The 24,663-nt window shown below is 37.9% G+C and overlaps 1 protein-coding gene across 4 annotated transcripts in view; it reads left to right on the top strand.

Annotated features, from left to right (window-relative positions):
• The window catches only part of pcf11 (PCF11 cleavage and polyadenylation factor subunit), a 38,502-nt gene extending 14,059 nt beyond the window's left edge, over positions 1–24,443 (top strand). Inside the window, exons 5-16 of one of the 4 annotated variants that reach the window (XM_043691646.2) lie at positions 2,662–3,860; positions 5,701–5,884; positions 8,396–8,582; positions 11,267–12,987; positions 13,578–13,680; positions 15,192–15,308; positions 15,406–15,526; positions 17,346–17,529; positions 19,566–19,721; positions 21,814–21,906; positions 23,479–23,514; positions 23,791–24,443. In XM_043691646.2, coding sequence (XP_043547581.2) covers positions 2,662–3,860; positions 5,701–5,884; positions 8,396–8,582; positions 11,267–12,987; positions 13,578–13,680; positions 15,192–15,308; positions 15,406–15,526; positions 17,346–17,529; positions 19,566–19,721; positions 21,814–21,906; positions 23,479–23,514; positions 23,791–24,003 — 4,314 coding nt within the window. In that variant the 3' untranslated portion in view covers positions 24,004–24,443. Of the gene's footprint in view, positions 1–2,661; positions 3,861–5,700; positions 5,885–8,395; positions 9,279–11,263; positions 12,988–13,577; positions 13,681–15,191; positions 15,309–15,405; positions 15,527–17,345; positions 17,530–19,565; positions 19,722–21,813; positions 21,907–23,478; positions 23,515–23,790 lie in introns of all 4 variants that reach the window. The other 3 variants (XM_043691645.2, XM_043691644.2, XM_043691643.2) reach the window with 3 other exon arrangements.
• Positions 24,444–24,663: the final 220 nt, after the last annotated feature.

The following is a 24,663-nucleotide window of genomic DNA, read 5'->3' as shown; positions in this document are numbered from 1 at the left end:
CATTACTCATGTGTATGCTACTTCAAATAGTAAAACTTATTTCCCTTTCGTAAAGTCAGACTCTCTCTGATCACATTTCTCTTTAAGTATTTTGCTATAACCACCACCATAGTAGATGCAAGCGGCTTCTGTTTGAGACACGCTAGGCTATTTGAACTATAGTTTCCTGCATTCTGCTTCCTTTTTTCTTTGAATAAAGGTATTACATTTGCTGTTTTGCAACCCATTGGGACCTTTGCAGAAGTTTAGGAATTTTAGAAGTTTAGAATCTGTCCATCTATCATTTCTGCCACTTCATTTAAGCTGCATCTAAGTTCCTAGCAAAATACATCTTCACATTTTGAAATTTCAATTCCCCCACTTGTGATAAGAGGGCCAGTATTGGCTTTGGTTGCTTCTCTTTTATTCAATAGCTTGTAGAAATTCTTAATACTGTTTATGTTGGTAACTAGCTTTTTCTGCTTTGTACCTCCTTAGCATTTGAGCCATTCTTTGGCTCTTAGTCTGTCCAGTTCTCTGACTTTTCACTAATCTTAGATTCATCGTTAACTGTCATATTTAACCATTCTCTCACAATAGGCTACATCCTTGCTGAGTGTATTAAATGTCCCCTCTCAAGTCTGCCATTCCAATTCTTCTGTCATACCTTTGAACATAATTTTACAGTCGACTGTAGCTAGCTTTGCTGTCTTCTACTCATAGTCACCTTTTATTTAGGTTTGAAAGCACTTGTAATGGATCCACAGTCCTTCCTTGCCAACCTAACCAAATCCCTCATATGATTACTATCCACCTAGAACCTCTTTTATCATGAGGCTATTGATAAATTCTATCTCATTGCAAATTGCCAGGTCTAGGAGAGCCTGTTTCCTGGTTGGCTCTAGATTGTACAGAAGGCCTTGTATTAACTTGTTTTTCATATTATCTTTATCAGTTTGATTCTCCTAACCTGCACCTCATCACTCTGCATTTCTTATATACCATGTGTGCTGTGTTCTTCAATGTGACTATTTAGGGTGGGTGGGGGGTGTCGGTCATCCCTGTAAACTAGTATTAGAAGTGACCTCTTGCCTTTTTTTAAACTCTGCCAATTGGTTCTACATCTTTGCATCTTTTTTACACCATAATTCAGATTCTTTGAGCCCAACATATCTGCACTGGTAAACATCTTGTTTGAATTTAAGGCCATTTCTCTGTGTGGTATTCATGTCATAGTTAATTAACAGAGCTGCTCTGCGTTCACTTAGTTGCTTCTTGTCATTCTGCTGTATCAAATACTCCTCAACATTGATCACCTTTTATCCATGTCACTGTCTATGCAGCTCCCTCTTTCACAGTACCTGTGCCCTATGAATCAAACCTGATTTCTCCCACACCAGTCTTTTAATTGCACACGCCATCTGGATCCTTACCTACAGACACATACATCTAACCTCTCCCACCATTACACCACTATTCTTTCCCCCTCCTTGAATGATTTTCTGTGTCATTTTCGTTGGTCATTTAGCTCGTGCACCTTGTTACTTTTGTCCTCATCTAAAAAAGGTAGCATGACCTCAAAATCCTGTTGGACAATTGAGGTCTGAGGTTCCTATACTCTTGCCTTCTGTTCCTTGAACTGCCTGACTTGCAATCTCGTTTTCCTATTCATGCCCACTGACCAAATTAGAAAACATTATATTAAGAAGTACGATTGCCTCCCAAATCAAAGTATTCAGCTAACTTTCCATCGGTCTAATGTCGATGTTTGTAGCTCACTGTCCAGCTAAATTACTGAGCTACAGTCAGTAATACAAACATTTGTTCTGGATCACATTGGCAACCAGAAATGCTGTCATCCTGCAAATGTGGTACTTCACGTTCCCTGCCTTCTTTAATGTGTTTTAAATAATTAATAATTTATTCTATTTAGCTATTCTCCTTTTACAAATTTTACTTGGATAGTGCATCTTATTACCGTTACTACCAATACAACTTAGTAAATAGAATAAACTTTTACTATTTAAAAAGCAATTCAAAACTTTTTTTCGCCCTCTAATTTCCTACTATTTACACACATCCCTTAAAGAGCTGTTATGCACCAGGCAAGCATTCACCAGTTTTCCTGTGAAGTCACTGTTCACACTGCACGAAACAATTTTCAGCAAGCAGCTTGTCTCTTGTCCTTCTGACAGCTATTGCCTATTCCAAGGTTCTCCTCTTGCCTACTCCTCTAAAATTCTATGCTGTAAAATTCTATCAAGTGGGTGATATCTTGATTGAGATTATGAATAAATCCTGGTTGAGTGTTTTGAAAAGATTGAATTATAAAACGTAACCATCATTCAAAAGCACCATGAAATAAACTGCAAATATTGGGAATAAAAGTAGACTTCCTAAAGTATGCAGGTCTGATAGCATCTATGGAAAACAAGTTAAAATACAACTTTACATCCAAAGTGGTCTATATATTTCAGCATTTTCAATGGTTCTTGGTATCAACTTCTGACAGATGGTAAAAACTGTTTATTGTTTGAATGCTAAAGATTTAATGAGTGCAAAAAGGAATTATGAGAAAATATATTTCCACAAAGGCTTAATGCATGTTTCCATTCTAAATTCGAATGTTAAATGGTTCGAAGTATTTTATTTTGTAACATTTTTATGTTCTTTTTCCTCTAGATGGCCTCACTTGCTTCACAACATACAACCCCTGATTCAGCAGTAAACCTTGGACATGCCAAATTACATGTGCCAATCACAAAGGTTTCACCTATGCTTTCAATAGGAACAGGAAAGCCAACTCCAGCTACAGTCAGACCCTTGCAACAAGAATCAACAGAGTTAGAAAAACTCCAGGCACCAAATGTCAGTGATACCAAAGCGTCAAATAGAGACCCTCGGATAAATAGGCTAAGTCAACAGTCAACTCATTCAAAAGATCCTGTTAAAAAAGAAAGCCAACTCCAAACTGAGAAATTAGAGAAAGCAGGAAGCAAAAGAAATAGCCCAGCTGGAGGATCTTCTGAAAGGGCAGAAAGTCAAATTAGTTTGTCAAAACAAGAAAAAGATAAAACCAGTGAGAAGTTGGTAAGGAAGGAGTCCAAAGGTTCAGAAGGAAAATCTAAATTGGTATCACCAGCGAAAAATAAGTTGCCTGTTAAAAATACCAAAAAAACAGATACAGAGAAAGTAAAAGTGGAAGTCAGTAAAAGAGATCCAAGATTGCGCAAGTCTTCTCAAGACAAGACTGATAAAGTAGAAACAAAAGAGAAGAGGACAAATGTTGAAAAAAAAGAGGATGATCAAAGTAAAGGAGCTGAACGTAAGCCTTCAGCAATAAGAAATAAAGCAATTAATGGCATTCTGTTGAAAAATGAAAAAGATGGAAAAGAAGTTGGAAAAGATGCTTCTAAATCTGGAGGATTCAACTTTAGAACACATTCTAGATCTTCAAGGTCACGGTCTCCAAGATCACGGTCCCCAAGATCTCACTCACCAATATCGCGATCACCTGTGTCACGCTCTGCCAGACAAAGAGGCCGATTGTCACCAAAGAGGCGGCGTGCAAGTGTTTCACCACTTTCTAAAACCCAGGACAAAGAGAAGTCTGTAAAGAGACCCCTTTCTGATGAGTATAAACAGAATACTAATAACTGGGAACGTCGAGATGTTAGGAAAAAAGGCAATACCAAACCAGAAGTAAGAGACCCAAGGAAATTGAAGAGAACTCGGGAGGATAGATGTCAAGAACAACAGGTTGCACGGCCTGAAAACAGAAATTCTCCAAGATCGTCTCCTGAGCCAAAAGAAAATGTAGAAAACTGGCATGACCAGCCATCTGCAAAAAGATGGAAGTCTGGGTGGGAGGAAGCTAAAAGGTAAGTTATGAATGTACAGGACCAGAACAGATTACTGTTACAAATGGTTGTTACTAATCTCTTGACATCCATTGGTCATGTACTTAACAGGAAAATAGCCAACTTCACCTTGAATGTTTTCGAAGTATTGTACTCTACATAGTTCTGCGCTGAGTGTCATTGGTATGAAGTAACTAAGTCTAAAGCTGTTCATTTCTTCCCACACTTGATTTGTTTACTACTACTCAGGAATCAGGTTTCCTTTGCTAGGTTAGTTAATTGAGACAGTTCACTATATCAATATTCCTTAATGGAGTGGGGCATTTACCGAGCCACACTTTCCACTTCATTCTCTCCTGGTAGTTCAGATCATAGAATCTTGCAGAAGAATGCAGACAGCATTTGGCTGCTGATATGCTGCCCTTCTAATGAACTATCTAGTTTATCCCACCTATTCGCTCTTTAATTATGTTGCCTCTTAATATATTACCAGTCTTATACTTCAAAGTCAAATGTGCCCAGAATTAGCTTCTGAAGTTTGTTTTATTTCTTCATCTTTACAGCCAAGAAATTGTGTTCATGTCAGTCCTGGGATCCTCCTTAATGCAGTGATGCAGCTTTTGTGTTGTGTGTGTGTGTGTGGAATGTATATACATTTACTAGGTTTTATTACCTCATGTTTCATTATATCTGCCATTTATCAGTCAGTTCATCCCAATTCCACTTAATTAATCTACAGTTCGACCCAGTTTGTTTCTTAAATCTCCATCACCCACACTTGTATTTTGAGTTATTAGAATATGCACCTAACATTAACGGGCACCTATGGGATGAGGAGTTTACTGGTTGATCAAGTGGTTCACATAATCAATTTGAAGATGCACAATAAGACAGAGAAACTAATGCATGGGGTATGCACATTACTGTTATACTTTGTTTACAGCTTAAATGTCTTATTGCAACTTTGCCAATAAGTTTTATTTAAGGCAAAGAGCCTTCTCACTCCCAGCCTCCAGTATTCGAGTTATATAATCTTTCATGGTTTGAGTTCATAAGAACCCAATTAAAACAGTTTGTTGTATAGTTAGTGTAAACAAAATGCTAGATGTTTACATCTAAAGAGAAAGTCGCATTTAACAGTGTTTCTTTATAAATGTTGCCAGACCTGCTGAGTATTTCCAGCTGTGTCTATTTGAGTTCCTGCAAGTGCATCATTTTCTTTTAGTTAAAAATTGCACAACACTAGGTTATAGTCCAACAGGTTTATTTGGAAGCACTAGCTTCCAAAGGCTATAAATTCTGAGTGTGATCTTGACCTCCACAACCACCCTGATGGAGTGGCGCTCCCAAAGCTAGTGCTTCCAAATAAACCTGTTGGATGTAACCTGGTGTTCTGATTTTTAACTTTGTCCACTCCAGTCCAACACTGACATCTCCAAGTCATTTTCTTTTAATTTAGTTGATTCCTCCCAACATTATCTATCAAGAATTGAAATTGTAATTGTTCTAACGACCCTTGAGAAAGCCTTCACCTTCACTCTTTATTACTGCATGATACAACTTCTCTATATAGTATGTTTGTGAACTGTCTTCAGGAATTGGGGCTTCTGATAATGGCTACTGCCATATTATGAAGTAATAGTACTGTCAGTTGTGTACAAGCCATTTTAGTTGGTTTCCAAGAAGTCTGTAAATATATGGTTGAAAGCTAGAAAAGGAGGAAGATTATTTGTTTTTTTGGGGATGTGCTTAATGAAATAAACTTCGAGGTTATTTTATCTCTAGTGCTCTAAAGGAATCACTGCAACCAAAATGTTACATGTCAAATTAACAAACAAATATGTCAATATTTGTTTTATAGCTTGAAACAGAAACAAGAAACTCCTTCACATGGAAAGTTTCCTCATCAACCGAAGGAAGTATATTCTGGAAGTAAAGGTATTCTGTCACCTCGAACACCAAGACAGCAAAGGATGAGTGTTGATGCAAATTTACAAATCCCAAAAGAATTGACATCTGCTAACAAGAGAGATTTATTGAAAAAAGTAAGTGGAAAAAAGTACCTGTTAAGTTGGTACACGTCAAATGTTTAACAAAAAATAAAGTTAGCCAGTTTGTGAAAAGTAGTGTGTCATGCTAGAAGAGCACAGCAGGTCAGGCAGCATCTGAGGAGCAGGAGAGTCGACATTTCAGGCAAAAGCCCTTCATCAGTTTGTAAAAAGTGTCCCCCTTGTTCTCCGTCACATAGTTATGTTACAGAAGGGGTGAGTGAACAGTTGAAAGGAGGTGGAAAATTTCCATGCCTCATCCAGTGTTTCTTGATAAAACTTCTGAAAAAAGAATGTTGATTTCCAGTTTCCAGTAAATGGCTTATTTAGAGTCATAGAGATGTACAGCACGGAAACAGACCCATCGGTCCAACTCATTCATGCCGACCAGAAATCCCAACCCAATCTAGTCCCAACTGCCAGCACCTGGCCCATATCCTTCCAAACCCTTCCTATTCATATGCTCATCCAGATGGCTTTTAAATGTTGCAGTCCTACTAACCGCCACGACTTCCTCTGGCAGCTCATTCCATACGCATACCACCCTCTGCGTGAAAAGGTTACCACTTAGGTCTCTTCTATCATTCCCCTCTCACCTTAAACCTATGCCCTCTAGTTCTGGGCACCCCCACCATAGGGAAGACATGTTATCTATTTATCCTATCTGGGTCCCCCATGATTTTATAAACCTCTATAAGGTCACCTCTATTTAGTTGATGTCTAAATGAATATCAGGAAACCTTGTACAGGTCATTCTGCTATAATGTGTGTTTTGTTAACGTGAATTTGCTGTAACACGATTGGGGGCACTTTCTAAAGCTTAAATTTGTAAAATGTGTTGGCTGTCAGGCAATTACATTGCCAATTACATTAAGCGCTGTTTCTAAAGTTTGATTTTTCTATAATGCGAGGTTGTACAAGAACATGACTAGCATGTTATAGAAGAAGTACCTGTACCTGTACAGCAATTTGTAGTCTGACCTTTGAATAGTGTGCATTATTAGGTAACCTGCCTTGTACAATCACTTGGAGATTAACCATTTCCGGCAAGGAGCTTGTTCTGTTTTGTTTTTAAGCAATAGTTACATTACCAGTTTATCAAGCATTTTACATGGTCATATATAGCAGACCTTGATTGTACAATTCTGCACATCCAACTTTCTTGATGATTCTTGTAGCTAGCTTAATGCAGTAAATCAGAATAGATTGGAGTTGAACATGAGGTAGTATGAAGTGAGCCGAAGGAAGATAAAGTATTTTGTAAATGATGAGCTAGTAATGATTATACAAGATCAGTGGGTCAGTCTAGAACAATGGGCATGATCTTAAAATGAGAGTTGTAACATTTAGGTAATGTGAAAAAAATCACTTCATATAAAAGGTGAGAAGAAATTTAGAACGCATTCTAAAAAGCTGTTGTGGCCTACGCCTGCTGAAAGTTTCAACAGATTAATGGACCTTTAATTAAGCAAGGGCATTAAAAGATAGGGAACCTAGTCAATGGTAAGTTTACATTCCAATATACTTAAATTGTTGTTTTATTCAGAGCATGAAATAAATTAATATATTTTTGCTAAACCCATCTAAAATGTTGGGATGAATGAAATCAGCAATCTTTTTGTGTAAGAACTGTGAAGCTCTAGTTAAGGAATGAAGATGCTGGGTGTTTTACATAAAGTTGAGAAATATTGAAAGCTACTCTAGTTAATATCACCTGAGCAAGAATGTGATAAATGTATGTAAACTACGCTCTTTATAGGAGGACCAGATTATTGAGGGAATATAACCTAACAAGATATGTGATGTTTGGTGTAAGGTCAGACATTGATGAGTCACGAAGAACTTTTGCTTTGGACTGAGGAAGATATAGGTTACAGAAGTCTTGCTCTGAAATGAGCATTGCTTTCTTATGGGAAGAGTGGTTGATGACCGTTAAAAATATAGACATTGTGATTCTAAAATGCTCATATTAGAAAGATAAACCTCAGTAGAATGAGGAAAGCAACTTTTTGTTAGGAAATGTAGTGTATCATCAAGTCAGTTGGCATCTCAGTGTTTTGCTGAAAACTTGACAAGTCATTGGCTTAATGTTTAAGATTAATGCAATTGGTTATGTTTTGGAAAGAATATTCCATATTTGTATCCGTACCTTGCTGGTCTGCTCTTGATGCTCAGAACTATTTTCCCTTTCTCTTGTGATGACTCCTGTTTAGTTGTCATCATGGGCAGTAACAGCACTGCATTTTTAATTAGTATAGGCTTTTTGAGCAATCAGTTATCAGTGTGGAGATATCATGGTGTAATTTTACATTTTATATCAGTGAATGTGCTGTGAATTAAAAGAGAACTAACCCATTTTCTTCAGTGTCCAGGCAATGCAAAGTTCAAATTCACTTGCTGTTTTGTTTCAAGTTCTATTTTGAAACTATAGTTAGTTATGGCAAAATATGTGTTTTATTTGTGCTTGGCTTTTCATTTATTCAAGTTTATAATATTGTGTTTTTGTAGGCAAATCAGCGACTGGCAGCTGGAGAAATAAGTTACGATGAATTTCTTGTTGTTGCTCATCAAATCAATCAGCTGTTCCAGTATCAAGAGGAAAAGAGTAGATCTAGTGACTGGCAAGGAACCCATGTTACTCCCAGAGGTTTTAAAACTGAACTGAAAGGAGAATCTCCATTAGCTAGAACCCAAGGTAAAGGTACACCATTATCTGAAGCAGAAATGAGCTATCTTGAGCACATGTCTAAATTAAAAAGAACCAGGGTTCAGTTAGAACAATCACATGAAATAGAACCCCGTTGGAAAACAAGAGAGGCTCATAATAAAGATGTATCAGGTGATCTCTCGCTTAGTAACAGAGAAGATGGTGACCAGGGCAGTAAGTCTCCAAATGTGGCCAGCCCTTCATATTCATTAACTGAAAGGCATGATACAAGAGGTACTTGTCAGGAAAGGAAACTTGGAGAGAAAAGAGAAACAAGTGAGAGTGGACGTGGACATTACAGTGAAGGAAGGCATTCTGAAAGAAGAAAATTGTGTGACGTCAAGCCTGCAAGACGATCTCCTGCTGGTGATAATAGACAGTTGCATGAAAAACATTGTGATCATGTATCACCGCTTCGTCAACGTATGAATCCTTTAGTAGATGAGGAGAGAAACCAAAGTAACGTACGGGATAGCAAAAAACATGTAGATGAGAAGTTAATTAAACAAGTGAAAAGTTCTCCAAATCCTGAAGAACGATACAAAATAGATTCTAATCATGGAAAGTTGTGTAACAACTGGATAGAACCCAGGAACGAACACCTTAAAGATCAGCGACAGGGGTCGAAACATCAGCCTGTGGTTGAAAGAGACCTTCAGGAGTTTGGTCCAAGAGATGGACAAGGTAAATTTAGAAAAATAATTGATAGTTTTCTCAATGCACTTGATAAAATTATTCTTTCTCTGGGTCACAATATACAATTACCAGTCACTAGCAAATCAGTATCTTCCCCAGAGGTTTATGAATGCCTCTATTGTCTGTGAAAAGAATAAAAAATATGCTGTTCAAACTAAAGTGTGTGTGCTCAGTACATTTTTTTCTTCAGTATTTAAGGTTTTATCCACCAGTTTAACAAGTATAGCTTTTGCAATTTTTAATTTGTATTGAAGCGCTAACACCAGTTGTAGCTGTTCTTTATTCAATTGACAGTAGTAGACCCAGAGGAAATACTACCAGCAGTCATTGTCTTCTGATGTGTGTGCAGTTCAAAATGTTATGAGTGATTAGGAGTGAGAATCTGACTGAAAATAGAGTATTCTTGATTTACTACAGATCCTAAATTCTCAAAGTACTACTAGAGCTCCAGCTAAGATCAGCTAACCACATAATTGGGGCGGCACGGTGGTTAGCACTGCTGCCTCAGTGCCAGGGACCCAGGTTTGATCCTAGTATCGGGCGACAGTCTGTGTGGAATTTGCACATTCTCTCCGTGTTTGCGCAGGTTTCCTCAGTGTTTTCCGGTTTCCTCCCACAATCCAAAAATGTGCAGGTTAGGTGAATTGGCCATGGTGAATTGCCCATAGTATTCAGGGAGGTGTAGTTTGGTGCATTGGGGGGTAAATGTAGAGTACGGGGAATGGATCTGGGTGGCTTATTCTTGAGGGTGGTGTGGACTTGTTGGGCTGAATGACGTGTTTCCACACAGTAGAGATTCTAGGATTCTGTGAAAATTGATAGTGGTACAGGGCCTTGTAAAGTATCTCCATGTTGAAGTAAAGTCAATTTACTCACTGAACCATGGGAATTATTTTCCACATCAACAGGCTGCAATACGTTCTCATACATATCTGTATAGGTCCACTTTTTGCTACTTTCAGGTTTTGTGGTTGGCCACTTGCACTGGAGTTTCTGGGCAGGAATTCATGACGCTATTTTTGCTTGTGCTAATGCTTTATCTGCGAGTACTACCTGTTGAGTTTTCCATGTCTAATCTCTGTATGTCAGACTAGAGTAAATATTTGCAGTCTGGTCCACCTTTCAAGTATCACAGATGAGCTTGATTAATGCCTACATAGGCATTTTTCAAGGTCGTTTAGTGGCTAGGAATCAGATATCAAATCATAGATTTTGCCAACTTTCTCTCACCTCTTCTCCCCCCAAACCCCCACCCCACCACCGTCCATTTTGTAGGAAATAAGCATTGAAGCCAACAATCATGTCACCAATGCTTAGCTGTCTTTGTCCGCAAGAATCCAATAAAATTCTTAATAAGGAAGTTTAATTGAACACCATTACAGTTAGAGGTGGTAATATTGGATAATTATTACCAAAATCACTTGCATGCTCATTGGTTTGTCCTAAGTTGAATTTGTGTGGCAGTAGATCCCCTAGTTAGGCTGGGATAGTTATTGTGGAGAACAATGTGTTGCTGGAAAAGCGCAGCAGGTCAGGCAGCATCCAAGGAGCAGGAGAATTGACGTTTTGGGCATAAGCCCTTCTTCAGGATCTGCAGTCCTCACTTTCTCATAGTTATTGTGCAGTCATGCAGAGACATTTTTCCAGAATGGTTTCAGAGTTCTACTATACAAGTGAGTTCATGAATTTTCTTATCGGTTCATAAACTTACTAAACTTTAAAGCTTATGAGTTCACTAAGTGTTGCAGATACTAAGATCAGATACAGCTGGGTAACTGAAATTAAGCCTATCAGGTTAAAACATATAGAATCGTTTTATTGTGGCAATAAAATTGACTGCTATTATAGTAAAGTAGCAAAAAGTCTTTGAATACTTTCTGGGCAGGAATTCATGACGCTATTTGAATCTCCGAATCCTATCTGGCCTGAGTGTTTCTCTAGAAATGAATGATTCAATGTAATTTCTCTTTTAGCAGATATGAAAAGAGAAGAATCAAGATCTCATTGTGACCGTCATTCAGAGGAAAGACCTTATGATGCAACCCAGAGAAGCAGTGGACTAGTTGAAAGCACAAGGTTAAGATCTGGGGCACATGAAATACCTCAGAGATTTAGAGAAATTGCTGATAGACCAGCGCAAGGAAAATCTGGTTCTGGAAGAAATCTAGAAAAATTGAGAACTGAAGAACCTATTGAACCGGATAGGACATGGCTCCGTAGTAGAAATGGATCTCCAAGCTGTGATGGATGCATTGCTGGATCGAGAGTAAGGTTACAAGAACCCCCTGAACAGGTTATCCAACCAATTGACGGTGCCCCTGAACAACCATGTCGTTGGATTGAGGGTATTCCCAGACAACCTAATGCACACTTTGATGGTCCAGGTGGTTCCCGTGTTGGACAGCCTGGTGCATGCTTTGATGGTCCACACCGAGGACTGCCTGGTGTATGCTTTGATTGTCCAGGTAGTTTACATTTGGGACAGCCTGGTGTGCGCTTTGATGGCCCAGGTGGCCCTCGCTCTGGATTGCGTTTCGACAGTTCTCGCCCTAGACAGCCTGGACCACGTTTTGATGGTCCTCGTATGGGACAACCGGGGTTACGCTTTGATGGTCCTCGCCCAGGACAGCCTGGACTGCGCTTTGAAGGCCCACATCCAGGACAACCTGGGGCGCGCTTTGGTGGTCCACACCCAGGACAGCCTGGTACATGTTTTGATAGTCCATGTGGTCATCCTGGACAGTCTGGGATACACTTTGAGGGTCCACAATCTGGTCCTCGCATTGATAGTTCACACCCTGGGCAACCATGTGGTCACTATGATAGTCCAGGTGGCCACCCAGGTCAAACTGGCACACGCTTTGGCCCACATTCAGGTCAGCTTGGCTCACAATTAGATAATCCTGGAAATCATCGAGGGCACGCTCGCTTTGACCCACACCCCGGGCAGCCTGCCATTCACTTTGATGGCCCTCATCCTCGACAGCCTGGTACACGCTTTGATAGTCCAGATGGTTTAGGTCAGCCCTGTATGCGATTTGATGGGTCCCAACCTGGGCACCCCAATATGCGCTTTGATGGCCCAGGTCCTCGTCTAAGGCAGCCTGTCACATGCTTTGATGGTCCACATCCTGGGCAGCCCAATACACACTTTGACAGTCTTGGTGGTCGTCCAGCACAGTGTGCAGTGCGATTTGATGGCCCACAGATTGGGCAAGCTGGCACACATTTTGATAGTTCAGGCAATCACCCTGGGCAACCTGCAATTCGATTTGATGGTCCCGCTGGAACTCGTTATGACATTATTTCTACACAACCTGGGACGTTCTTCGATAATTCTCGTGGGCCGCAGTTTGAAGGCACTTCCATGAATCCTGATCCTAGATGCAGTGTTGCTGGTCACTTATTTAATGGTCATCCACCAAGTTCACAGTATCAAGGGAGAGTATTTGATGGACAGCCTGGACCCAGATTTAATGTGCCTCAAGGATCTCATTATAATGAATCTGCTGTACATGGAGCAACAACGTTGGCTAACCCAGCCTATGGGCCCACAGGTCCTTGTTTTGAAGGTCAGACATCAATACCTCGGTTGGCAGGACCCCATAATAATGACCAATATGATTCAGCATGTGGAACTTTTTACAACAACAACCTTCCTGCATCGTTACCTGAAAATATGCGTCAATTGCAGCCTGTAAGTATTAACACATTAATTCTTTTATATGGGAACATGTTCTGTCAAAAACAAATTGAGAATATTATTTGTTTGTTTCAATATTTTGGATATGAAGGAGTAAAATTAATTTCACATTACCAGAACTTACAAATCTGGGCACTGCAGCAATTGTGGGAACTGTTTAACCAGTAGATTTAAGTTGAAATGCTTTTGTGCCATAAAGTCATAGTCAGACAGCATGGAAACAGACCCTTTGATGAAACCAGCCCATGCCGACTAAAGAAATTCAATGATTTGTTTCAATGGCACGTTACTGACCTGTTAAAATCAGCATAACTGATTTCCCCCCTATGATTTGGGTAGGAAGGTGCTCTTTCATGGACATCCCAAAGCTCTCCACAATCAAAATACTACTGGAATTTGCAGTTAATGTCAATTTAATCTTTTAAATGAGGCATTGAAGAACTAATGAAATTGTATCCAATACCCTCAGGAGTGGAGGGTAGAAATCGAAAGAAAAATAACAACAAACTCTTAGGTGAAACAGCATAAATTTAAGGTGTGATCTCCGGATATTTTCATGATATAACTTTATATTTATTTTCCAGGTTAATACCATGACTGGTTTTTCTCACAATCCAATTCCTTTTAGTCAAAGCCAGCAGTACGTAACCCCCCAGTCTTCTGTTCCGGTTTCACAGATTCAGCAAGGTATGGCTTTTCTGCTGATGAATTGAACCAATTAATTTCTTCTGCTTTGATTTATGCTTATTGATTTCATTCATAGTAATTGGCAGCCACGTCTTTGACTGGTAATATATGTTAATATCTACAAAATCCTTTTGCCTCCAGTGCTGTAGAATGTTATTTCCTCTGAAATTCCAGTATTTTTCATAACTGACTGGTTTGATCCATCCATTCATGTTTCTTCCCTTGCCACAAGCTGTACTTTCACTGTTTATCTGGTAATTGTTGGAAAATCTGCCACAGCTTTTCTTTCTTCACACTATGACATTACCTACTAAAGCGATCTATGCTCGCCTCCCACTGACTATTTATATACACAAAATCCATCTGTGGTATCAGCCAAAAACATGTCTGAGAGCTTTTCACTGTACGATTGTGTCATGTTCGTCAGACATTCAGGATTTCCTCAAATTAGATACTGGGAACAAAGTGACATTATCCTGTGGTTCACGACAAACTCAATTCCTTTGCCACTGACTCCTTGTGGTCACTGTTGGAAATAAACTGACTATGCAACAGTAGTATTCTGTTTAATTCTCAGCTGAACTTCTAAACCAGTATTCTTTACCAAGATTGTTTATTTTCACCTTTGCAGTGCTACTGGCCTATTCTGTCTCAGCTCATCCACTGAAACTCTCAACTACATCTTTGTTTCTTGCAGGCTCAACTATTGCAATTATTTTACCAGCGAGCCTCATTTTGTGCACTGTATAAAAACTGGAACAAATCTGAAAATTGCTACAAAGTTTTTTTCCTCTATCATCCCTATGCCGATTATCTATGTTGGCTCCTGGTGTGGCAACACAGTTGAAAATGCTTATACTTGTGCTTACAAAGTATTTCAAAACGTGTTTTCTGATTTCTTTAACCTCCCTGCTGCAATTTGCTGAGACCTCTGCATTCTGTTTTGAATTTTCACGTTTCATCGTTTCACCATTTGCAACCATGCTTTCAACTACCTAGTTGTTGACTCATAACGTTCGTGGCAAGAATAAGCTCAAACAGGAGAATGCTGGTGGATGGTGACTATTTGGACTTGTATTCAAAGAAGCCAGCTGTGTGTAACAGATATATGGAGGGAAATGTCTGAATCATTATAGCATGAGGGTTTGTGCACTTCAAATATACACAAACTGTCTGACTTGCCCTTAGTGTTGTTTTGTTTAGAAATTTTCCAGAATGTAATTTTTATGGTAATAATGAGAATGATGTTCGTATTGTAAATATTGCATTAACAATTTATTGTTCAAGAACTCTCTTAAAATTCATGTTCATGGTCTGAAGTCTTGGTTTTGAATAGCAAATAACATTTTAGTGCTGATAAATTAGTGTGGTCATGAAGTATCTTGCTACTGAGCTTATGTTGGATTTTTGCTGCCATTAAAATTGATGTATTTAAGGAAAATGCTTGACTCCATTCAGTCAAGAGCATTAACTTGCCTTTTTTGTAATCAAAGTATTTTATAACATCACAGGATCATCTTTTGCACCTTTGGATAATCATTTGGGGCAGTTGGATGTTAATGAATTGTTTTCAAAGCTGCTTTCGACTGGAATTCTAAAGCCAAATCCAGTAGACTCTGCTCCAACACGTAAGATGTTTTTGTAGAAATTTTTTAAACAATGCATTATATCTTGTCTTTAGAAAGCTTAAATCAAGGTGTAACTGTTTTATTTCAATGAAATTAGAGTCTGATGTGGTTCCAGAAGGTGATTCTCAGGTTCAAGCAGCAATCGAAGATGATGAGGAGGAAGAAAATGAGGAAAACATTCCAGATCTTACTGGCTTTCAAATTGAGGAATTAAAACAGTAAGTAATTTCTAACTAATTCCTGACTCTGCTTCGCATTCAGAGAAACTGATTTGAAGATTGAATTCTCGTCAAGCTGAAGGAGATCTGATCAAAGCAATCATAGGTTAATTTTCAGTTCAGCTTTCAAAACAAATATTCCGACCATATGTTACATTGATTCAATTAATGATAGTTCAAAATTTATTCTTCCTTATTTGTTTACTTAATAGATAGTTGAAACATAATACATCTTTGAGATTGGTGACATGTACTCTTCACTACCCAATAAACACACAGTTTGCTTTGGAAACCATTTTTTTGCAGTGAATAACAATTAGATTAATTCAGGAAAGAAAAATAATTTATTCAACTTTCATTTTGTTGATTTCTACATAGCATTTTGTGAATGGTTAAACATTTTTAAAATTATGAAACCAGTTGAGTTTTTAACTTAGCAGTTAATGCTGACTGCATGCAATCATGCAGCATAGATGAATATATACCCATCATACCTGGAAAAAAAAGCCCACTTAGATTGACTGTTCTTTCTCTACAGCCATGCTGGTCTTTTCAAACCACCTTTACAGCTGTTGGTTGAAGTAAACCTAACTTTTGAGTAGCCTTGATCAACTCCTCTTCAGTTCAATTGATAACAGACTTAGTTTAGATATCTTGATTTTCGACTTATGTGCTTGAAGAGCAGTTCTGCAACCCACTGTCATAAGAGTATTTTTGTGAGCTCAAAGCTGTTTTGAACTAATACTGCTCTAAGTTTTAAGTTTCATTAAAAGAAAAGCCTTAAAAGTTAATGACTTTATTTGATACCCATGTAACAAAATTAGGATTCCATATATAACTGCATGTCAGAGAGTCAAACACAAAATACAGAAAACAATCAACAATGCTTAAGTGAAAGCTGAAATGTTGTCAGCATGATCACAACCTGTTTGAAATTATCTGAAATAAATGAGGCTTGCTTAATTTTGTTCTGTTGTTACCAATCAATTTCTCTCAATAGGGTCTGCATGCTAACTTGCAACGTATGTGCTTCCGGACCTTTAGTAATTGCTTCAATGGTACTTCAAAATAAATTTAGGGCCGTTTTTATATGGTCCCAATTAGGTATAAGATTTATATATTTTTGAAGAATTGAGGAAGAAAGATGTGCTTGGTCTTAGAGATGTTTGACACCACATCCTGCTTCTGGATAATTATCTGTGCAGTCTTTAACTTTTGATTTCACTGCAGAATTGTTCTCTAAGAATGACATGTGGGATTGGCTTTCTTACATTAAGAAAACAAACCATCTGCATTGTGAAGGTTATAGGTTTACATTGCAGTTCAGAGTGGGGAAAAGTTAGCATGTTCTACTTCTGTAGATTGTCTCTTAAGTTGAAATTTAGTCATCAAATGTAATTGAACTCAGTGTACACATTCTAACTGAAAGTTACAGCCTAATGTAATTTGGAGAATCCTTGTCTCTTTTTCAAAAACAAATGGGAGATCATTATTTATTGGCACGTGAACATTAATTGCATTCAAAGAATTAGTGAGGAAATTATTTGCCTAGTTCAGTCCTTAAGTTTGTGCATATGCAGAAACTGTAAAGGATGTATGCTTTATATTAAATTCTTGTTTCAGCGTAAGTAAAATATCTGTTGAAGAAAGCAAACGTGTGTCTGATTTATGATGAAGAGCTTGAAAGTACTGAGAAGTCTCCAGCATATAAAAGAATTGGGATGAACAAAGACCTCTAAATGTTTTGTCCAGAAATTGAAATAACTTTTGTATTGGATCATTATTGAGCATTAGATGTACTGTTAATTTATCTTAACAGGAGATACGATGGTGTTATCGGTCGACTATACACGGGAATTCAGTGTTACTCCTGTGGAATGAGGTTCACAGCGTCACAAACTGATGTTTATGCAGACCATTTAGATTGGCATTATCGTATGAACAGAATGGAAAAGGATATCACTAAGAAAGTGACTTACAGAAAGTGGTACTACAGTTTAACTGTAAGTTTAAATGTACAAAGATTTTTGTACTAGCTGATTTGTAGCACGAAACAAGTGAAGTCCATGTAAGACTACTCTGAGACAAATAAAATTAATTAGAGTATAATTGGACCAGATTGTGAAGAAGCAGATATAATGTGAGGGGAAGAATGGGGATTGGACTAGAAAAGTTTTTTTAAACTGGCATTGACAGAGAGAATGTCAGATTACATTTTTATAAATTAGAAAATATAAATGAGGTTCTCTACAACTCGGGACAATTAATGTAACATGAGGTGAAACACTCCCTTTAATTTATGTTCTAATTGGATACTTAAAACCATGCCTCCCACTGAAGTTTACGTTTTAAATTTTAAAATGATTGCATTTACAAGATGGTGATGTTTAGAATTGATCAGATCATCCTCTGAATCTAGGTGCCTTTGGGACTTGCCTTCAAAACCAATATTCAGTTTGAACAAATATTTTGTGCTGAAGGTGTTTAGAGATGTTGTGATCCTTTCTTCATTTAACTACCCCTTTATGAAGTTTACATACAACTTTAGTTCTGTACCTTTTTGCCACCCTCTGGCTTTCTCCAGCTTTTCCAGCCTGGGCTATCTTCTGTTGAGGCACATTTTATTACCAGCCAAATGTTTCCATTATTTAATTATACAAATCCAGGAAAATGTTTTATTGCAGGTTTTGTTTTTGTGAGACAGCTCTTGAAGGAACAATTTCCTTCCCTATGTACTGTTTGAGCCCACTATGTACATGACCTGGTGAGGAGGCTGAATTTAAATTGTCCTTGACCACAATAGAGTTCTAAGTTTTTGTACACAGTTGAATCACTGTTTAATTAAAAACAGTTTGCTTGATGAAGATGAAACAGCCAATTACAAGGTTTTATTGAGTGAAAGAAAGAGTATTATTTACTAACCTTAAGGAAAATAACAGTGAGATTAAACAGATATAAAATGTAAAAAGCAGACAATTTCTAGCATGAAAAGGAAAATCAGGAACATATGTTTAGTATCCTGAGAGTTTTGTTAATGGATGCCTGCATCTTCAGTCACAAGATTTATAGATGACTGAGTTTCTATGAAAGGAATATTCTTCCAATTCATTTTATCGGTGGTGTTGTTTTTGAGAGACTGAGAGAAAGCTCTGGTTAGGAGAGGTAGATCTAGGGCTGCTGTTACAAATCTATTATACATCTCTCTGCTTGAAATATATTTTCCTTTTTCTGTTTTCACATCTGGAATAATTGTTTTCTTCAAGATGGATAATCTGTAGGAGTCTTTCATCCCTGTATGTAAAACATCTAAACAAGTTTAAATCAAATGGGAGGTGAGATCTGAATGACTGGTCTTGGTCATTTTGAAGACTCATCAGCTTCAGTTCAAACTGGGTCTTGTTTGATGTGTTCATAAGCTTAGTTAAACTTGATCGTGTTCATCTTAAGTCACTGGTTTCCTTTGTTTTGAGTCCTTATTCATAACAGCAAAATAGCCCTGTGCAAGCGCACATACTATCTTTGAGGTCACCTGGCTGCGACACGCTGTCGGAAGTGCCATTGATGTTACCGTGCCTGGATGTGTTTGTGCATGTGCTCATTGAAATCATCAGGTTGGAGGTAAGATGCAAGAGGCTGAGACTGACAATGCGGAGCTTCCCCTCCACAGATGGTGTCTGCCATGTACGCCTCCTTGCTCCTTTGTCCAGCTGAGGCTTCCCCTTGCTGCACAGTCCTTTCCAGCCATCACACTGTCTGCAGAGGGGATCTTTCCGGCACTGTAGCTGCACCTGTTCCTTATCCTCCATTCAAAGGTGGCATTTGCAACTTTTTAAAATCCATTTTTAATCCTCAAAAGGTTCCAGATGTAGAGTTCAGAATTGGAAAGTTGAAAATTGGTAGTACATTTTTACCATTATAATCACAGGCTCTTCTAAGAGTGTCATTGGATATTCTATTTGTTAAGAATGGTTCTAAATTTTGAAAACAACACAGAAATGAACTGTTGGGTTTTGAAACATTTTTGCTTGCATGTTCTTAGGACTGGATAGAATTTGAAGAAATTGCTGACTTGGAAGAGCGTGCAAAGAGTCAGTTCTTCGAGAAGGTCCATGAAGAAGTTGTACAGAGAACGCAAGAAGCTGCAAAGGAAAAGGAATTTCAGAGTGTTCCTGCTGGGCCTGCTGGAGTACATGAAGTAGGTTTGTTAATGAAGTGCATATGATTGTATGACAGTTTCATCAGATTTCCATACAGCTTTACTTGTATGCATGCAGAAGGTACCAATAGGTTGCTTGTTGCCCAGTCTTAAGGGGATGATATTAGGTACTTGCAGGCCACTCTTCTGTGCAACATACTGAGCAGAATAGCCTGACGTTTGGAGATGACATTCCTCTTTTGGGTCTAATATTTAAAGAGCTGACTTGTTGGAATGGGTATATGAATAGGAAGGGTTTGGAGGGATATGGCCGGGTGCTGGCAGGTGGGACTAGATTGGGTTGGGATATCTGGTTGGCATGGACGGGTTGGACCGAAGGGTCTGTATCCATGCTGTACATCTCTATGACTCTATAACAGCTTAAAGATAATGAGATGAAACATTCTGTTTCAGAAATTCTGGAATTTCCAGAATTAAAGCTTACTTGTTAAGCCTTTGGAAAATAAGATACTTACAAATCTGGAAATGATGGTGGTCACACAGGCAGTGATTTTTCATAACACTCTCTGCACCAGTTGAGTCTAATATCCTCAATTAGAATTTTTTTCTTCATTGTGATCTTAAGAGAATTCTGCAGATTGCCTTTGAACAGTTACAGCAGTAGGAATATTTTTATGCATGTCAGTCTATCATGAACATTAGCAATGGAGTTTGATCTAGCTGTGTATACGTCGTTGTAATCAAATGTGAGAGAAAGCGAAAGCAGATCTGGATTGAAGGGGGCTTAAGGTAGATCCCCAACGTTCAAAACAGCCATTTGTTGGAGGATTGTAATCAGTGCAGGAGTTGATTCAAAAAAAAAGTAAGGTGAGTGAAGAGACGTGAAAAACACTGGCAGGCAACATTAAGGAAAATCCAGAGATGTTTAAAAGTATGTTAGGTGTAAGGGAAAAGGTGAGGACTGCAAATGCTGGAGATCAGAGCTGAAAATGTGTTGCTGGAAAAGCGCAGCAGGTCAGGCAGCATCCAAGGAACAGGAAAATGGACGTTTCGGGCACAAGCCCTTCCTGAAGAAGAATAGGTAATAGGTCTCTCTGGTGAGTATAGTGAGAGAAGCACCAACAGACCAGTGGGAGGGATTGTGTTGCTGTCTTAGATTTTGTTATGGGAGTTGGAATTTGTTTTGTATTTTTCAGAAAATTGAACCCCTCATCCCTGAAGTTGGACTGTGGGAGTTGATTAATTGAATTGGCTTTGTTTTCCTTTAATACTTGTAAAAGGATATAAAACTTCTGAAATTGCTTATCAATGTTTTTGTTGTTATAGTTTCTTAAAAACTAAGGAGGGAATTGTTTAAACCTAAAAATCAACATCTTTATTATGAATGTTTTTCTTTTAAACTTGATACCAAAGCACTCAAAACATGGTAAATGCAGTACCATTTGCAAAAGACTACTGTAGTGTGGAATGACCAGAATCTTGCATTACAACATGGACACCTCAGATTGCAAGGGGGCATAATATGAGAAAAGATAATATGTTACGGATATTTCATTCTTACTTAGGCAGCACAAGAAGTCAGGAGGAATATTGTCACACTAAGCATGAAAGATATTACCCTAATCTGCAACAATTTATGTGCATATCAGAATCCTGTTTTAATACCTTTTAACGCTGACCTAGACCTAGTTGCACCTGAGGTGTAAAAGATTACATTTGGAGTAATAAAGACAACAAAAGACAGTATTCCCAAGTATACAATGCTAGGGCTGTAATAAGTAACGTTTTAAAGTGTTTATGTTCAGAATTCTTTGATCACTTTAAAGAATAATGACCAATTATTCATAATAACACAGAAGCTTAAAAGACGTGTACAAATCATTTATCAATTCCTGAGGTACTATGCAAATTCACAATTTGTTCTGAGGAAAGAAAGAAAATTGCACTTCCACTGGAGTCCCCTCCAATATTTTGGGGGATGGGGAAGCATCCCATCAAGAGTTTTGAGTTTAGCCTACCCTAAATCTAGATGTATGCTGCATTGTATTTGCAAGTAAAATATATTCATGCTTATCAAAAAATTAATATTTGCCCTAATTCTAACAAACACATTTGTAATTTCATCTGGTAGGTGTGTGAAATTTGTCAAGAGGCTTTTGAGCAGTATTGGGATGAAGATGAAGAGGAGTGGCATCTAAAAAATGCAATTCGTGTGGATAGTAGAGTAAGTATTGTAAATCCAATTATTAAATGCTTTGGAATGTTCAGAGTTATCACTTATAAAGAGCTATGGTCACTGTTTGCCATTATTTGAAAAAAGATAGCTTGGCTGAGGTCTTATCAAAAACTCATTGGTGGTTAACCCAGTAGATTATTGGACCATAAAGTAGAGGAGCAGAATTAAACCATTTGACCTATCAGGTCTGCTCCATCATTTGATCATGGCTGATATGTTTCTCAATCACATTTTTCTTGTAACTTTTGATTCCCTTACTAATCAAGAACTTATCTAACTCTGACTTAAAGACATTCAATGACTTGGCTTTCACAGTCTTCTGCAGCAGTGAGTTCCAGAGATTTACCGTCCTCTGGCTAAAGAAATTCCACCTTCTCTCAGTTCTAAAAGGGTTGTACCTTCCCTCTGAGGCTCTGCCCTTGGGTCCTCGTCTCTCCTATTGGAAATATCCTCTCTACATCCATTCTATCCAGGTGTCTCAGTATTCTAAATTTCAATGAGATGTCTCCTCCTCAACCTAAACTCTCAAGTACGAGCCAACAGTCCTCAATCGTTTCTCATATCCCCAGGATCATTCAGTAAACCTTCTTTTGACCTCATACAATGCCAACACGTTGTCCCTTACATATGGGGCCCAAAGCTACTTATAATATTTCATATGCAGTTTGACCACAGCCATATACATCTTCAGTAGTACATCCCTACTCTTGTATTCAGGTCAGGATGGCTACAATACTAACGTTACATTTGCCTACATAACTGCCATCTAAGTCTGCATGTTAACCTTAAGAGAATCCTAAACTAGGACTCCTAAATCCCTCTCTTTCAATTTGCAAAGTCTTTGCCCATTTAGGAAAAAGTGTATGTTTTCTCTTCCTACTGAAGTGCATAACCTCATACTTTCCTATATTGTCTTCCATCTGCCACTTTTGTCCAAGTCCTTGTGCAGCCTTACACTTCCTCAACCACTACCTGTTCTTCCACCTGTCATCTGCCAACTTTGCAACAATGCCCTTGTTTCCTTTGTTAATGTGCAAAGTTATGTTCCTAACCCAGCAGAACTCCATTCATCACTGGTGCCTTCCTGAAAGAGATCCTTTTATCCCCCTACTCTCTGCCATCTGTCAGTCAGCCAATCCTCTATCAATGCCAGCACCTAACACCCTGCGTTGTTCACAGCATCCTGTATGGCACCTGGTGAAAGGTCTGCTGGAATTTCCATTAAATCACATCTTCTGGCTATCCTTTGTCTAAATATATATAATTCATGTGAAATAAACAGTGGAGGAGTGCAAAACAATCACGTTTTGGAGATTACCTCTTAATCCCTTCTGAATGTTGCACATTAAACAGTTTGTCATTATCATGCCATTACTTTTCCAGTTAGATCTGGCCCCATCTATACTAACTGCAAGTGCTAAGCTGTGACCTAATGTTTTTTTCTAATCTAGTTTGTTTGGCAGAGCCAACAGAATTTGAAATCTATTTAACAGCATAGATATTGTCTCTAATTACTTTCACCTTTGACATATGAGCTGATATCTCTATCATTTCTTTTAGACATATCATCCAGCATGTTATGAAGATTACAAAAATGTGAGTATGAACATGAAATATTTTTATCAGAAACTATATAAATAAGTTGAAATATAGTTGATATGCAAAGTAGAGTTTAACAACATTTTGAACAGCAAGGTTTGGATGTAGTGCCAAGAATCCTACAGCAATTCTGAGGTGGATTTTGTACTGTTTACAAGAGCAGTATGTAATTAAGTATATAAAATTCAGATAAAAGTAAATTTTAATTGTTTTATCAAATATTCATTATGAAAACTGCTTTTAGATGTTCATATTTCTCATTACCTTTTTAAGGCTTCATTTACTGATACAACTCCATCTCCAAGTGAAGCTCCGATAGAAAATCCACTACATTCAGTCCTTAAACAGGAACAGTTGACTGGTAGTAGCAAGACTTCTGATGCCACGAACAGCTGTGAAGATACTGGGAATGAGCGGAGCTGTGTCTTGACAAATGATAATAAAACTGAAAAAGATAGTGCAACTGTTAAAGTGGAAGCAGTCTAGGTCTTTGATGAAGAAAAATGATTTTTTTTCACGATTACAAACTTGAGTATTGGAAGAAGAATCAGATGCAAGATGACTGGTTGGATTTGATGTATCCTTTTGTATGAGGGTGACTTTCGTATGACACTGAAGTGATACTACCTCTTGCTATGTTGAAATCATTGGGAAACTTGCAAAGCAGCAATAGTACATGCTACCTTCAAGGAACATGTCAAATTGAAACCATTTGTTTTATATTTTTTATTATTTGAGGCAGGGATCTCAGCAGAAGTTATATTGAATACATTTTGGTATTTGTATGTTCAACTGCATGTGCAGTTCAGGTGTGTATTACCGAGTGCTGCAAATGAATGAATGCACTTGGGGAATGAAAATGTTACTTTTGTAAGAATGTAAATTCTAAAACCAATAAAATATTTTTGAAATATGGTTTGTGTACAGTTGATGCAAAGTATTTAAGTTGATTTTTTATTTATGGTGCAATTGAATGCGTCAGTTTATTTAGGAAATAAAATTTATTATAAAACTATGGGATCTGAACTATTGAAAACTGAAAATAAAACTTGATATTTACCTAAGTTACTTTATTCCTGCATTCGTAGTTTTGATTTACTAAATCTTCATACAGCTAAAGGATCTATGCACCTGAAACAAATGCAG

Source organism: Chiloscyllium plagiosum, unplaced genomic scaffold (genome assembly GCF_037043375.1).
Source record: "Chiloscyllium plagiosum isolate Xiang-an unplaced genomic scaffold, Cpla_swu_hap1 HiC_scaffold_6, whole genome shotgun sequence".
Lineage (NCBI taxonomy): Eukaryota > Metazoa > Chordata > Chondrichthyes > Orectolobiformes > Hemiscylliidae > Chiloscyllium > Chiloscyllium plagiosum.
This window is presented reverse-complemented; position numbering and strand designations above follow the sequence as displayed.